This window comes from Procambarus clarkii, chromosome 10, assembly GCF_040958095.1.
Source record: "Procambarus clarkii isolate CNS0578487 chromosome 10, FALCON_Pclarkii_2.0, whole genome shotgun sequence".
Classification (NCBI taxonomy): domain Eukaryota; kingdom Metazoa; phylum Arthropoda; class Malacostraca; order Decapoda; family Cambaridae; genus Procambarus; species Procambarus clarkii.
Window position 1 is genome coordinate 50,415,144 of NC_091159.1, and position 18,097 is coordinate 50,433,240.

Below are 18,097 nucleotides of genomic sequence, written 5' to 3' on the forward strand. Positions count from 1 at the left end.
CTTTATTGTGTATTTAAAGGTTACAAAACATACAAGACAAATGCCTAAAGGTTATGGATCTCTTGAAGCTCCTCCGCTTCCGGACAGGAACCGAGGACGCAGCAAGCATTTCCCCTCTGGATCGCCACACTGAGACGCTGAAACAAAAAACTGGAAGCCCTTGGGTCTCTGGTGACGTCAATGAGCTTGGAACCCAATTCCTTGAGAAATCCCAAGGCACTCTTGCCCCAGGGGCCATGCGCCTCAGACGCTATGGGAACAAAGAGGTATTGACCTTCCAGTCGCCTGTACTTGAGTGATTTTGCTGTTTCCCTGTGGTTGGCCGCCCCACCTGCTTGATCAGCTCCGAAGTGTACATAGGTGTCAGCCAGGGTGGATACACATGTGTAGTCCCACACCAACTGTCTACCCTCCTTCCATGAGTATATGGTGATGCCATCAGGGCGAAGTGCGGGGAAATCCGGGTTTTGGACCCCTAGGATGCGAGGTTCTCTCTCCGCTGGGCACCCAGCTGAGACGAGGCTTCTCTTGATGATGTCATTGACCTCGTTGTGTCTTGCATGCCAGCCCTTTGTGCTTCCGCAATGCAACCCATGCAGTCCGTATTGGTCTCCTTCCACCCTGTTGCAAATACACTTGTATTCAGTGTGAATTGGGGCACCAATTATGTATATATATATATATATATATATATATATATATATATATATATATATATATATATATATATATATATATATATATATATATATATATATATATATGTATATATATATATATATATATATATATATATATATATATATATATATATATATATATATATATATATATATATATATATATATATATATATATATATATATATATATATATATAAAATATTTGCCCTTTTTCAAAGTCTTTTCTTCAGAACACAGAGGACCTACAAGTCATGTATATATAATATTTCTTAATCAAACCGCGTCTAATATTTTTTGGATTACAAGAATGAGAGATTCCATATCGAGATCACTGATGCACTCACCTAGTTGTACTCCCCTAGTTGTGCTTGCGGGGGTTGAGCTCTGGCTCTTTGGGCCCGCCTCTCAACTGTCTATCAATCAACTGATTTTTTCCCCCCTACACACACACCCCTTCAGTAAGCAGCCCGTAGCAACTGTCTAACTTCCAGGTACCTATTTACTGGTAGGTGAACAGGTGCATCAGGGTAGAAAGAAACTCTGCCCACTTGTTTCCTCAATCGCCGGGCATCGATTCCCAGATCCTTGGATTACGAATCTCGAGCGCTGTCCACTCAGCCGTCAGGATGTGTGGTATATGCTGTGTGTGTGTACTCACCTTGTTGTACTAACCTAATTGTGCTCTGGCTCTTTGGTCCCACCTCTCAACTGTCAATCAATTGCTGTACAGGTTCTTGACCCTATTGGGCTCTGTCAATTCTACACTTGAAACTGTGTATGGAGTCAGCCTCCACCACATCACTTTCTAACGCATTCCAATTTGTCAACTACTCTGACACTAAAAAAATTCTTTCTAATATCTCTATGGCTCATTTGGGCACTCAATTTCCATCCTAGTACGTTTGCCCCTTGTGGTAAATAGCCTGTCTTTATCTACCCATATAGAGTCCTTTGAGAATCTTGTGTGCGGTGATCATGTCCCCTCTAACTCTTCAGTCTTCCAACCACGTGAGGTTTAATTCCCGTAGTCTCTCTTCGTAGCACATACCTCTCAGTTCGGGAACTATTCTGGTGACAATCCTTTGATTCTTTTCCAGTTTAGTCTTGTCCTTGACTAGATATGGACTCCATGTTGGAGCTGCTTACTCTAGGATTGGTCTGACATATGTGGTATAAAAATTTCTAAATGATTCCTTACACAAGTTTCTTAAGGACGTTGTTATGTTGGCCAGCCTGGCATATGCCTGGTTGGTGTTGTGTGTATTCACCTAGTTGTGCTTGCTCTTTCGTCCCGCCTCTCAACTGTCAATCAATCAACTGTAACAAACTATTAACTTATTCTCCCCCCCCCCCGCACACACACCCAGGAAGCAACGCGTAACACCTCTTTAACTCCCAGGTACCTATTTACTGCTAGGTAACAGGGGCATCAGAGCGAAAAAAACTCTGCCTATTTTGTTTCTCGCCGGTGCCGGTAATCGAACCCCGGTCCGCAGGATTACGTGTCCAGCGTGCTGTCCACTCAGCAACCAACGCTACGTGTGTGTGTGTGTGTGTGTGTGTGTGTGTGTGTGTGTGTGTGTGTGTGTGTGTGTGTGTGTGTGTGTGTGTGTGTGTGTGTATGTGTGTGTGTACTCACCTAGTTGTGTCTGCAGGATCGAGCATTGACTCTTGGAGCATTGACTGTGTGTGTGTGTGTGTGTGTGTGTGTGTGTGTGTGTTCGTGCGCGCGCCCCGAGGGGAACAAACATCACCTGATGTGTGTAATGAGGATCAGGGAGCGTCATGCTATAGAAACTGATTTAACGAGGAGAGAACCGGGAAAGGGGGGGGGAGCCTAGCCAACATGGTGGAACAGAACGCCTCAAACGCGACCCTTCCGGCCCATTATGGGGCAGCACGCGACATAACCCCCCAGACGCTGGTGGGGGAAGGGATGGGGTTTATGGATAGGGAGGGAAGGAAGGAAGGGGACGATTAGAATGTAGGTAAAGTTGTTAGTCGTCTCTTCTCCATTTTCTAATGCGTGGTTTGGTCGTCAAAGCTGTTTGTGATTCTTTGGAGGGTATAGGGGAAAGGGAGGGTGGGATGGAGCTTAGGATAGATAGGAGACAGGAGGAGAAAGTGATGGAGTATGGGTTAAGGGGAGAGGTAAAGAGGGAGGGAAAACAGCCATCAAAATTAATTTAATTTCAATTCATGTATACTCGTCTGCCGTCGTAACTCACAAGTCACTGAAAAAAAAAAACACGCAAAGTACTGAAAACAATTATAAGGCCAAAAATTAATAGAATATTAAAACATAATAACACACTTTAACGAAGGAAAATTATGAGCGACGTAACCCCTAGAGTTCTATGACAAGGTAACGAAAATAACAAAGAAAACGATGGACAGCTTTCAACACTTTCCTAATGTCTCTCAAAAAATTTCACAGAAACAAAGTAAACGAAAAAGTAATTTAATTTGAGAGAGAGAGTACCTATCAGACAGGAGACAGAGTTACAGTGAGGGGAGGAGGGGGGGGGGGTATGAAGTCGGACTGCATTGAGTAACAATCAGTATCCCTCAAGGATCCGACCCTAGACCCATAGTATTCTTCATAAATCTTAATAACTAAACCATGAGTTTGATGCGAGAGGAGGAATCCACTACCTTGTGTCCCCGGATGACGTAAAATAAATGAGAAGAGTCTGGACAGTAGAAAGTTGTAAAATACTCCAAGATGACCTACATAACAACAAAGGTGGCCAATGGTAGCACATATGAGGTGAGGAGAATATGGGACAACAGACACTGGACCATAAGAACGGTATGCCATGAAGGGGGGTAACCACCTCATTGCATGCCGAAACAGCCAAATAAAAGTCTTAGAGCTGATGTAAAACTAAATCTTATCCTGGAGGCACAAATAAATAGGATAACGTCGGCAACATACTCGAAGATGGGTAAAAATTAACACAGTCTCTAAGATCCTCAATAAGGAGGTATATGGACAAATTAAAAACATCTGCGTCAGACTAATAATAATATTAGAATATTAGATAATGCAGCCCGTGTTAAATCCACACCTGGAAGAGCACTTATGGAAACAAAAAAGAGAGGTCTTCAACGAGAGAGAGAGAGAGAGAGAGAGAGAGAGAGAGAGAGAGAGAGAGAGAGAGAGAGAGAGAGAGAGAGAGAGAGAGAGAGAGAGAGAGAGAGAGAGAGAGAGAGACATAGACAGAGAGAGAGATAGCTTTAATAAGCCTTCCAGTAAGAGTCAGAAGTCTCCACCAGACCAGGACAGATGAAATTGCTTGCCATTACCCTTTTACAGATCGTTCTAGTTCGTGTTTTCTCGACCGTTACTTGAAGGTGCATGATATACACTACATATTCATGTATATACTAATACATTAATCACATATATTAAGCACTGATAACAAAAAATACCTAATGAGCATTTTGAGACCTCTATCTGGCATCTGCCCTGGGCCTATTACCCTGATCTCTACTCTAAAAAAAGAGACAGACAGACAGAAAGATAAGCCATGGAACAAATAAATTAAATGATAGAAGTAAATTAAAAATAATGTACAGTAGGCCACTACTGAGACACATTTACCACCTAAATCTCAAAACACAAGAGTTACCCCTATCATTGCATCATAGAAAACGATTTCATAGGAGAATGTAATTTGTGTGGAAGAAAAGCGGGAACACAAAGCTTAAATTTACAGTATCTTTCCTTAATCCCACATGACCTTAAAACGACCGTTGACCTGACCATGACCGTTCTTTACTGACCTTAATATGCCCTGAACCTAACGTGCTCACTTAATCACCCCAAACAATGCTCTTATAATAAAATGATAAGTAACAAGAATAGTCTCTAACATGGACAAGTCAACATAAGAGTCACATCGGATATTTAGAGGTGTTCGCTAACTCGCTCAGATGGTCAGGTTCGACTCGTCTTGGGATGCTCTGAAGTGGGCAGTGGTTTAGCTCTTTAATACTCAGCAGTTGAGTACTGTTATACCCATTGGCAGGTTGAATTAAGGAGGGAGAGAGAGAAACAGGTAGGAGAGAGAGTTTCCTTTATACATAAATATATATACAACAGCCAAAAACGCCCAGTTGGAGTCACCCTGCAGCCGTGGAGGGAAGGTAAACAGGTCGTGTGGGACTACACCTGTGCGTCTACATTGACTGATACCTATCTACGTTACAGCTCAGCGGAGGGAGGCGGGCCGGCCACCTTCAGGGAGACCCAGAAAAATCAACAAGTACAGAGACCTAGAACGTTGTTACAGGTTCGTGCCGATAGGCTCTGAGACTCTGGACGCCTGGGGTAAATGTGCACTTAAGTTCCTAAAGGAGGTGGGTGAGGAACTCATTTGGAAAACTAGAGACCCACGAGCGGCCAGTTTCCTGTTCCAGCGCCTCAGTGTCGCTGTTCAGAGGGGAAATGCGTGCTGTATCCTGGGTACGCACCCAACCTCCGAGGAGCTGGACGAGGTCTTCGAACGCTGATTGCTTTATTTATATATATATGTGTGTGTTCTCTGTAATATATATATATATATATATATATATATATATATATATATATATATATATATATATATATATATATATATATATTTATATATATATATATATATATATATTACAGAGGTCAGTATAACTAAAATCTGACAGGCGGCAATTCGCAATACTGCCAGTTAATTCAACTCCAAGTGCACTCGACTGTATTCCTTACAGGCGCTTGTAAGGGGGTAAAAAATTGTGTGTGGGTTTGAGTGAAAGATTGATGGTGTATGTGTTTGTACTCACCTAGTTGTGCTTGCAGGGGTTGAGCTCTGGCTCTTTGGTCCCGCCTCTCAACCGTCAATCAACAGGTGTACAGATTCCTGAGCCTATTGGGCTTTATTTATTTATTTATTTATTTATGCATATACAAGAATGTACATAAGGAATGTGAGGATACAAATATGGTAATTACAGTCTTGTAAAGCCACTAGCACGCGCAGCGTTTCGGGCAGGTCCTTAATCTAAGAAAATTTTAAGGAGGTAAATACTTGCAAAATTTATAGACAAAAAATGATAACAGATTACATGGAAGGAAAAAAAAAAAAAAAGATGAGAGAAAATTATAGGTACAGTATATTAAAGCACATAGGTAGCTATGATTGATTGCAATGACAGCTTAAAATGGTAGTTGACAACAAATTGGTAGGCACAATACAGCAGAAACAATATAAGATTGATTGCAATGACAGCTTGAATGGTAGTTGACAAAAATTGGTAGTCACAATACAGCATATGGCTAGCACATAAAAGAAGACAGCAATGAACACAATGATAAGGTTGTTTGATATTACATAAAAATTAGGAGATTGGGTAACACTAGGTACAGAGCAAATTTAAAGCTCAGTGTAGGAAACTAAATAGATGAAGTTAGGTACTTTTTGGTTTTGCTTTTAAATAAGGCAAAAGTTTTACAGTTTTTCAATTCACTAGGGAGTGAGTTCCATAGACTAGGTCCCTTAATTTGCATAGAGTGTTTACACAGATTAAGTTTGACCCTGGGGATATCAAAGAGATATTTATTTCTGGTGTGGTGATAATGGGTCCTATTACATCTGTCCAGGGAGAGTTTCAGAGCATGGTTTGCATTTAAGAACAGGGTTTTGTAAATGTAGTTGACACAAGAGAATGTGTGGAGGGAGTTAATATTTAGCAAGTTTAGGGATTTAAACAAGGGAGCTGAGTGTTGTCTGACAGCAGAGTTAGTTATTATTCTGATAGCAGATTTTTGCTGTGTGATGATGGGCTTAAGGTGGTTTGCAGTGGTAGACCCCCATGCACAGATACCATAATTAAGATAGGGGTAGATTAGTGCATAATATAGTGAGAGGAGAGCAGAGTTAGGAACATAATATCTGATTTTGGAGAGTATACCAACTGTCTTAGAGACTTTCTTAGTTATGTGTTGAATGTGGGTGCTGAAGTTGAGTCTCTTGTCTAGGAATAGGCCAAGAAACTTGCCATCATTTTTATTACTGATGTTAATGTTGTCTATCTGTAGCTGAATTGCATTTGATGATTTGCTTCCAAATAAGATGTAGTAAGTCTTTTCGATGTTTAATGTTAGTTTGTTCGTTGACATCCATAAGTGGACTTTTTTTAATTCATTATTCACAACATTATTTAGTGTATGTGGGTTGAGGTTTGAGTAGATAAGGGTAGTATCGTCAGCAAACAATATAGGTTTGAGAATATTAGAGACATTAGGCAGATCGTTTATATATATAAGAAATAGAAGAGGTCCTAAGATGCTGCCCTGTGGCACTCCAACGGTAATTGGTAGAGTGGAAGAAGTTGTATCATTGATGGTTACATATTGGTGTCTGTCACTAAGATAGGATCGGATGTAGTCAAGGGCAAGGCCTCGGATTCCATAATGCTGGAGTTTAAGTAAGAGGTAGTTGTGATTAACAGTATCAAAGGCTTTTCTTAGGTCAATGAAGAGTCCAATCGGAAACTCATTTTTGTCAAGGGCTGAGTATATAATGTCAAGGAGACTAATGATTGCATCATTGGTACTCTTTTGGGACCGGAAGCCAAACTGGCAGGGGCTGAGTATGTCGAATTTTACAAGGTAGGAATAGAGCTGTTTGTAAATAATTTTTTCAAATATTTTTGATAGAATGGGTAAATTTGATATTGGTCTATAATTGTTTATGTCCGCCGGATTGCCTCCTTTATGGACTGGCGTTACTCTTGCTTTTTTGAGGATATCAGGGAAGGTGTGATACTCTATAGATTTGTTGAACAGTAGTGCTATGGGTGGGGCAAGGGCATGGGAGGCTCTCTTGTACACAATGGACTCTCTTGTACACAATGGAATGAATTATCATATCTACACTTGAAACTGTGTATGGAGTCAGCCTCCACCACATCACTTCCTAGTGTATTCCATTTGTCAACCACTCTGACACTAAAAAAGTTCTTTCTAATATCTCTGTGGCTCATTTGGGCACTCAGTTTCCACCTGTGTCCCCGTGTGCGTGTGTCCCTTGTGTTAAATAGCTTGTCTTTATCTACCCTATCAATTCCCTTGAGAATCTTGAATGTGGTGATCATGTTCCCCCCTAACTCTTCGGTCTTCCAGCGAAGTGAGTTTTAATTCCCGTAGTCTCTCCTCGTAGCTCATACCTCTCAGCTCGGGTACTAGTCTGGTGGCAAACCTTTGAATCTTTTCCAGTTTAGTCTTATCTTTGACTAGATATGGACTCCTTACTGGGGCGGCATACTCCAGGATTGGCCTGACATATGTGGTGTACAAAGTTCTGAATGATTCTTTATACAAGTTTCTGAATGCCGTTCGTATGTTGGCCAGCCTGGCATATGCCGCTGATGTTATCCGCTTGATATGTGCTGCAGGAGACAGGTCTGGCGTGATATCAACCCCCAAGTCTTTTTCCTTCTCTGACTCCTGAAGAATTTCCTCTCCCAGATGATACCTTGTATCTGGCCTCCTGCTCCCTACACCTATCTTCATTACATTACATTTGGTTGGGTTAAACTCTAACACCCATTTGTTCGACCATTCCTTCAGCTTGTCTAGGTCTTCTTGAAACCTCAAAAAAATGTATGTGTGTGTGTGTGTGTGTGTGTGTGTGTGTGTGTGTGTGTGTGTGTGTGTGTGTGTGTGTGTGTGTGTGTGTGTGTGTGTGTGTGTGTGTGTGTGTGTGTGTGTGTGTGTGTGTGTGTGTGTGTGTGTGTGTGTGTGTGTGTGTGTGTGTGTGTGTGTGTGTGTGTGTGTGTGTGTTAGTGCGCGTGTTTGTGTATGTGTGTATTTACCTAGTTGAGCTTACAGAGTCGGGCCTGTGCTCTTAAGTCCCGCCTTACGGCCGTCAGTAGTTCAATGCAGTGTTCGCCTTTTTTTTCTGATCATAGGAAATTACATTTAGAACTGTGTATAAAATCGTTTCGGACGACTTACTCTTTAATTCAGTTCAATTCGTGTATAACTTTTGCACTGAAAAAGTTCCTTCATACACAGTTTTAAATGCAGATATGATACCCCTCAAAAGGCTATGGAACCTATACACCAGACAATTAAGGGTTGAGAGGCGGTGCCCAGCAGCCAGAGCTTATTTCCAGCATGTATCACAAGTTGATGAACCTCGCCTCATTCCACTATCATCTCCACCATCAACTTACCTTCTTTTCCCAATATAAACACTAGCTCTATTAATAGTTGACTTACGTGTTATTCATGCCCGTGCCACCTCTTGGGTGGCTTAATCTTTATCACTCAATCATTGTATGGCACCAGCAGCTGGACACCTTCATAAATACTGCCAAACAGTATTCTCCCCCACGATAGCAGCCTGACGATTAAATAAGACCTCAGCTCATATAATCTGTACACTGTACATATTTACTGAACAAAAATTTTACCACTTACGGGCTATTCATGCCCGTGCCACCTCTTGGGTGGCTTCATCTTCATCAATCAATCATTGTAGTTCGATTGCACAAAACACTCAAAATGCGGTCATACCCACAGACTCTAAAGCTTCACTACAAATATTAGGTAAAGAGCAGTGGAAAGACAACGTGGAAATAATTACCACCATTTTGTATCTAGGATCAGGAGCTAAAGGACTCAACATAACCCTAAACTGGATCCCATTAAATGAGAAAGTCAAGGAAACTGCTAAATTGGCAACTCGTCATCCAGTGATCCACAAAACAATCCAACTCAGCCTACAATACATTAAAACACCATCCCCAACCAACTCTCACACCTCAACAAAGCCCATCTTCGCCAGAGAGTAGCAGAAGGTTCGCCCTCTGCAATGTGGTATCTTCAGGCCACCAAGTTAGACAGGTTAAATATCTCGAATGAAATCCACAGGAAAATAGCAATTCGGTTATATAGACTACGTGTAAGTTACAGATGCAACTGGGAAATTGGTGAGCCCAGAGATTGGGAATGCATCTTCTGCCAAATAATCAAAGAAAATCTACTACTTCACTATCTCCTGGAACGTAAAGCAGCCAACGACCTTAGAAGAGGTTTAAAAGTCCCCGAATCTTGCAATAACCACCCTGAAGCCATCAACACAGCCACTCTTCTGGTCAAAAAAGGTGTCCAGCAGCTAAATATCCTCTGAAATACTGTAAAGTAGTATACTTCCTTGCGATAGCAACCACATACTAAGGACTGACGATCTCAATGCGACCTCCGCACGCAGTATATATACATTCACTCAAAAAAATCTACCACTTACGGGCTATTCATGCCCGTGCCACCTCTTGGGTGGCTTAATCTTCATCAATCAACGAATCATTGTAGGTGAAACATTCTGCTCAATAAAGGTTACTTGTAACTCGGTGTTTTCCTTTCAAGTCTCATTCACGACCCTCTTATTTGTCAACATTCTCTTCCTGAAACTAACTGAATGATCACCCTAAATTTATTTGAAACTCTGATTGGTGTAAGAAACAAAATTCGCATCAATAATTACTAAGAGATATTTGCGAATTTGAATGCAAATGTATCCTCAACTATTAATAAATAAAATATAGACTCTAACTTTTCAAAACACTTAGATTAAACCTTATTGATTTAATTCTCCACTTGAAACAATCCTGCTGATTGCTTAACACACTTGTCCGCGTCTCTAATTAGCAAAGTAAATTATATGTTATTATTCAATACATGTAAATTACAATTATCAAAGTTTTCTGTTAAAAGACTCACTTAGAACGATCCAATACGTGATCACATTTCGCTTAAAGATCTAATTGGTCAGCACAATTCTGTTCAGTTCTCTAATTGGTCTCAGCACTGAATTCCTCGCTCTGATTGGTCAATACTGTTATCATGGACCAACAGGCGGCTGCACGTCCTCATTTGCCTAATCCAGTGTTGAGTCTCTACTGTTCTGTATTTCCAGACTGTCTTAGACTGAGAGTCCAGCAAACACAATTGGAAGTCCTTGAAGGGGTCACATTGGCTGATGTGGTTCCCTAAGGTACCATGCAATATATATATATATATATATATATATATATATATATATATATATATATATATATATATATATATATATATATATATATATATTAGTGTTCAGTGAGAAACCACAAGGTCTCCTCTGAATACTTTTTATTTTCTTCTCCGAGGCTATGGGTCCCCACATTGGCACCAGAGGTGGTACCCTCACAAAATTTAAAAATATATATATATATATATATATATATATATATATATATATATATATATATATATATATATATATATATATATATATATATATATATATATATATATATATATATATATATATATATATATATATATATATATATATATATATATATATATATGTTCCAGCGCCTCAGTGTTGCGATTCAGAGGGGAAATGCCTGTTGCGTCTTGGGCACTAGTCCAACTTCAGAGGAATTCGAAGAAGTGTTTGACTTGCAACAATGATCGAACCCGTCTGTGACATTCATCAATGTTTCCCATTGTTGTGTTCTTCAAGAGATCCATAACCTTTAAGCACCTTTTTGCATTATTATTTTTGTATCAACCCATGTATATCTTGTAACCATCAAAAGTATATATATATATATATATATATATATATATATATATATATATATATATATATATATATATATATATATATATATATATATATATATATATATATATATATATATATATATATATATATATATATATATATATATATATATATATATATATATATATATATATATATATATATATATATATATTGGTGTATACTGGCAGCAGGTTTTCTTTCAAACATGTTTCATTGAATATGACCGCATAATCTGTATTTATTATTTTCTGGTTTAGGGCTTCTATCCCTCTAACTATTTTCTTAGCATCAGGGCTTAATTGAAATAGGAGTTCTCCAAAACTCATTTTCGTACTTTTAAGGTGAAGAAAAGAAGTGATTTACTATAGAGTGTATTACACTTATTTGTATAATTTGCACGACGTTTCGAACTCCATGGTTCATTCTCAAGTGAACAGATCTTACAATACTAGTTGATTTTATGCCCGCATTAGGTCAGGTGATAATACAATGAAGGTGAAAACATGGGGGGATACATAAGGGATAAACATAGGGGCTGCAGAAGGCTTATTGGCCCATACGAGGCATCTCCTATCTAACACAAAGATTAATCCAGTGTAATTGGCCTGTTATGTTGGACATTGTCTTCTGTGTTGGCATCGATATGTTCTTGTCTTGTCCTTACTCTCATGGTGGGTAGAGTAAATAGTTCCGTGATTTGGGTGTTCATGGTAGGTCGCTCTATTCTTATGTGAATTGCCTCAAGAATTTGTAATCTTCTTGAATCTTGGGTTTTGTCTATTATGCAAGTATTCTTGTTCAACATTTCTCTTGTTAGAGTAATGTCATGGGCTTGTCTCATGTGATTCCTAGGGGCACCAGATTGAAGATGGCATTTCAAACGCCTCGTCAGCTCGTACGACGTCAATGTACTTACATTGAAGGTTACATCCTTCGTGGGGGCAAGTGTACATGTTTTGGAGAACTCCTATTCCAATTAAGCCCTGATGCTAAGAAAATAGTTAGAGGGATAGAAGCCCTAAACCATAAAATAATAAATACAGAATATGCGGTCACATTAAATGAAACATGTTTGAAAGAAAACCTGCTGCCAGTATACACCAATATATATATATATATATATATTATTAAATATGACCGAAAAAGTAAGATTAATAATTCTAACACGAATTTTCTCAATCTTTCGTACATTTCTTTTCACTGTTGGTGGTAATTCAAAAATCAATTCTCCAAAATTCATTTTTATTTTGAATTCATTTTATTCATTTATAAATAAAAATGAATTTTGGAGAATTGATTTTTGAATTACCACCAACAGTGAAAAGAAATGTACGAAAGATTGAGAAAATTCGTGTTAGAATTATTAATCTTACTTTTTCGGTCATATTTAATAATATATGTCTACAGGAAAGACTGCTACCAAAATATACTAATATATATATATATATATATATATATATATATATATATATATATATATATATATATATATATATATATATATATATATATATATATATATATATATATATATATATATATGTCGTACCGAGTAGCCAGAACGTACTTCTCAGCCTACTATGCAAGGCCCGATTTGCCTAATAAGCCAAGTTTTCATGAACTAATGCTTTTTCGACTACCTAACCTACCTAACCTAACCTAACCTAACATTTTCGGCTACCTAACCTAACGTAACCTATAAAGATAGGTTAGGTTAGGTAGGGTTGGTTAGGTTCGGTCATATATCTACGTTAATTTTAACTTCAATAAAAAAAAAAATTACCTCATACATAATGAAATGGGTAGCTTTATCATTTCATAAGAAAAAAATTAGAGAAAATATATTAATTCAGGAAAACTTGGCTTATTAGGCAAATCGGGCCTTGCATAGTAGGCCGAGTATTGCGTTCTGGCTACTAGGTACAACATATATATATATGTATATATATATACATGGCACAACTCTCCTAAAACGAGAGTTAAGTATACAAAAACTTGGAGCGTGTGGTGGAGCGGGTTAAGGCGTACCTGTTATGCCAGTTGCTGGAAGGCTTCTGTGCTGGCTAGGGTTCGAGTCTCCTGGTGGGAAAGTGTTCTAAAGTTGTATATATATACATATTAGAATATTTTGGTAGCAGTCTTTCTCTTAAACAAATTTCGGTGAAAACAACAGAAAGTTTTAGATTTATGATTCTAACAAGAATCTTCTCGATATTCCTTATGTTTTTCTTCACTGAAGCAGGAAGATGACAAATTAACTCTCCAAAGTTAATTTTTACTAATTATTTGGGTCTGACGCCTAGTGATGCTTTTCGTAAGGTCTCTCCTCACATTCTCAAAGACAAATTCTTCTGTGTGTAGGACCTGATTATATCCTCTTATGGCGAAGTGGTTAGGTGATATATTGATATAATATGGATATAATTTAAATGCTTTTCGACACATTTTTTCATAATTTTATATACCCGAGAATGTTAATTTCAAATCAAAATAATACGAATATTTTTTTCAGATGTTTACCAAGCAATTAGTAACAATTAAACGTGATAGAGAATTCAATATCATGTTATAATGACAAATATTGTTCATTTTCCATTTGATGGCCAAATAAATCACGTTTATGAATTTAATTAGTTACCATTTAAAGGGAACGGTAGCCTTTCATATTTGATGTGTCAGCTGTTTAACACGTGTTATTGTTTACATGTCCAGGAGCGGTTGTGGTGGCGCCGTCCTCCCTACAGTCCCCTCACTCCTCCCTCCACCCGCCGCCACAGCAGCAGCAGCAGCAGCAGCAACAGCAGCAGTCCGGCCGCCGGGCGGGAAGAAGCACTGGTGGCGGCGGTGGCAGCGGCAGCAGCGGCAGCCACAACCAACAGGCTAGCAGCAGCAGCAGCAGCGGCAGCATGAAGGGAGGCAGCAGTCACGTGGGTATGACGCTGAGCGGCAGCAGCAGCAGTCCGGTGGAGCCCATCAAGCCTCTGTTGGACCTCAGCTCTGGGGCTGCGGGTGCCTCGGTTCTCACGATGCCGCTACATCCGGTCTTTGACGAGGCGGCTCCACGCAACGTCTCCAGTCTGACCGGCAACTCCGCCTACCTCCACTGTCTAGTCCACAACCTTGGGAACAAGAGTGTGAGTATTGTTGTGTTGTGTTGTGATGTGGTGTGTTGTGTTGTGTTGTGATGTGTTGTTGTGTTGTGTTGTGATGTGTTGTGTTGTGTTGTGATGTGTTGTTGTGTTGTGTTGTGTTGTGTTGTGATGTGTTGTGTTGTGTTGTGATGTGTTGTGTTGTGTTGTGGTGTGTTGTGTTGTGTTGTGTTGTGTTGCTGAGACTGGTGCTGTCTCGTCCACAACCTTGGGAACAAGAGTGTGAGTATTGTTGTGTTGTGTTGTGTTGTGGTGTGTTGTGATGTGGTGTTGTGCTATGTTGTGTTGTGTTGTGTTGTGGTGTGGTGTGTTGTGATGTGGTGTTGTGTTGTGTTGTGTTGTGTTGTGTTGTGATGTGTTGTGTTGTGTTGTGTTGTTGTGTTGTGTTGTGTTGTGTTGTGTTGTGTTGTGTTGTGGTGTGTTGTGTTGTGTTGTATTGTGGTGTGTTGTGTTGTGTTGTGTTGTGTTGTGTTGTGATGTGTTGTGTTGTGATGTGTTGTGATGTGTTGTGATGTGTTGTGTTGTGTTGTTGTGTTGTGGTGTGTTGTGTTGTGATGTGTTGTGATGTGTTGTGTTATGTTGTGTTGTGTTGTGTTGTGTTGTGTTGTGTTGTGATGTGGTGTGTTGTGTTGTGATGTGTTGTGATGTGTTGTGATGTGTTGTGTTGTGTTGTTGTGTTGTGGTGTGTTGTGTTGTGATGTGTTGTGATGTGTTGTTGTGCTATGTTGTGTTGTGTTGTGTTGCTGAGACTGGTGCTGTCTCGTCTACAACCTTGGGAACAAGAGTGTGAGTATTGTTTTGTGTCATGTTGTGTTGTGTTGTGTTGTGTTGTGTTGTGTTGTGTTGTGTTGTGTCATGTTGTGTTGTGTTGTGTTGTGTTGTGTTGTGTTGTGATGTGTTGTGTTGTGTTGTGTCATGTTGTGTTGTGTTGTGTTGTGTTGTGTTGTGTTGTGATGTGTCATGTTGTGTTGTGTTGTGTTGTGTTGTGTTGTGTTGTGTTGTGTCATGTTGTGTTGTGTTGTGTTGTGTTGTGTTGTGTTGTGTTGTGTCATGTTGTGTTGTGTCATGTTGTGTTGTGTTGTGTTGTGATGTGTTGTGTTGTGTTGTGTCATGTTGTGTTGTGTTGTGTTGTGTTGTGTTGTGTTGTGTTGTGTCATGTTGTGTTGTGTTGTGTTGTGTTGTGTTGTGTCATGTTGTGTTGTGTTGTGTTGTGTTGTGTCATGTTGTGTTGTGTTGTGTTGTGATGTGTTGTGTTGTGTTGTGTCATGTTGTGTTGTGTTGTGTCATGTTGTGTTGTGTCATGTTGTGTTGTGTTGTGTTGTGATGTGTTGTGTTGTGTTGTGTCATGTTGTGTTGTGTTGTGTTGTGTTGTGTTGTGTTGTGTTGTGTCATGTTGTGTTGTGTCATGTTGTGTTGTGTTGTGTTGTGTTGTGTTGTGTTGTGTTGTGTTGTGTCATGTTGTGTTGTGTTGTGTTGTGTTGTGTTGTGTTGTGTTGTGTTGTGTTGTGTTGTGTCATGTTGTGTTGTGTTGTGTTGTGTTGTGTCATGTTGTGTTGTGTTGTGTTGTGTTGTGTTGTGTTGTGATGTGTTGTGTTGTGTTGTGTTGTGTTGTGTTGTGTTGTGTTGTGTTGTGTTGTGTCATGTTGTGTTGTGTTGTGTTGTGTTGTGTCATGTTGTGTTGTGTTGTGTTGTGTTGTGTTGTGTTGTGATGTGTTGTGTTGTGTTGTGTTGTGTTGTGATGTGTTGTGATGTGTTGTGTTGTGTTGTGTTGTGTTGTGTCATGTTGTGTTGTGATGTGTTGTGTTGTGTTGTGTTGTGATGTGTTGTGATGTGTTGTGTTGTGTTGTGTTGTGTTGTGTTGTGTTGTGTCATGTTGTGTTGTGATGTGTTGTGGTGTGTTGTGTTGTGATGTGTTGTGATGTGTTGTGTTGTGTTGTGTTGTGTTGTGTTGTGATGTGTTGTGATGTGGTGTTGTGCTATGTTGTGTTGTGTTGCTGAGACTGGTGCTGTCTCGTCCACAACCTTGGGAACAAGAGTGTGAGTATTGTTGTGATGTGTTGTGTTGTGTCATGTTGTGTTGTGTTATGTTGTGTTGTGTTGTGTCATGTTGTGTTGTGTCATGTTGTGTTGTGTTAAATGCGCTGTTGGGTACTGTTAAATGCGCTGTTGAGGGCTGTTAAATGTGCTGATGGGGGCTGTTAAATGCGCTGTTGAGGGCTGTTAAATGCGCTGTTGGGAGGGGCTGTTAAATGCGCTGTTGGGGGCTGTTAAATGCGCTGTTAAAAGTAACTTTTAGAAGTGCTATGACGCGCTGTTAGAAATATTACTGAGTTGTGCTAGCGAAAGCTGCTAATGACAGCACCAATCTCTGCTGCGAACATTTCCTTACCCCACATAGTTCTTGGTTTGCAAATGGCCCACACGGACTCTCTCCCGCTGATGTTGCAAAATCATTTAATTGCCACAGAAAATGCCACCACTGACGTACAATGATTTAATTAATGCAGATCATGTTGCCAAAGTGGGGGGGGGGGGGGAGGGGGAAAGTCTGAACCAATTACTATATCCACAAATTGGCCTGATATTTGACCGAATAATATTATTAGTTGGCAACACAGTTAAATGACACAACTGTCGGCCAATTGTCATTGCTATTTCCACCTCATGCAGGAGGACATCTGACCAATATAGCACCTTTGCAATATTAAATCATCAACGCCATCTCTCACTTCATCACGGGACACATCTCCCGTCACGCAGGGTACAGTCGCACCTCCACAGATCTCCAGTATCATCTATTGATATTGGAAATGGCTCAAAAGGACCACCACTTATGGGCTATTCATGCCCAAGCCACCTTTTGGGTGGCTTAATCTTCTCTCTCTCTCTCTCTTCATGCAATAGGGCGTTATGCTATCAGCACCTCACCTATGCGGACATTGTGCCATCAGCGGCTCTTGAGTGTTCAAACACATTCCAAACTCTTCATGTAGACGCAGTCCTGATAGCGTCCGAATGCGTTAACACGGCTTCAAACCTGGCATGGCTCCACACACACGCACACATACACCCTCGGAACAATCAAAGGTTGCAATGATGCACTGGGTGTGTAGTGTGTGGTGCGTTGGGTGTTCCAAGACTGTGTATAGTGAACTGAGCTCTGGGTGTTGTATGCTGTGCACTAGTGTACAGATTCTTGAGCCTATTCGCCTCTATCAAATCTACTTTTGAAACTGTGTATGGAATCTGCCATAGTGTGTATATAATGTACACATAGTGTATACATGCTGTGCATACATAGTTTATGCACAGTGTATATATATGCTGTGAATACTTTGTGTATACATGCTATGTACAGTGAAGTGGGCGTTGGATGCTGGAAGGCTGCGTATAGTGCGTTGGGTGTTGCAAGTATAGTGAACTGGACGCTGCAAGGCTTTGTATCATGTATATAGTGCGCTGGGTGTTGCAGGGCTATGTATAGTGAACTGGGCGTTGTAAGCGTGGTCATACTGCAATGGGTATCGCCAGTCTGCGTACTGGGTGTTGCAAGACTGTCATAAATGTACTAGAGAGTACAAGGCTGTGTAATCACCTAATTCTACTTGCAGGGGTTGAGCTTCGG

The 18,097-nt window shown here is 40.0% G+C and overlaps 1 protein-coding gene across 1 annotated transcript in view; it reads left to right on the top strand.

The window, feature by feature from the left end:
* LOC138363365 (uncharacterized) overlaps positions 1-18,097 on the top strand; it is a 325,989-nt gene that overhangs the window by 291,660 nt on the left and 16,232 nt on the right. Inside the window, exon 2 of the mRNA XM_069322394.1 lies at positions 14,036-14,457. Coding sequence (XP_069178495.1) covers positions 14,036-14,457 — 422 coding nt within the window. The remainder of the gene's footprint in view (positions 1-14,035; positions 14,458-18,097) is intronic.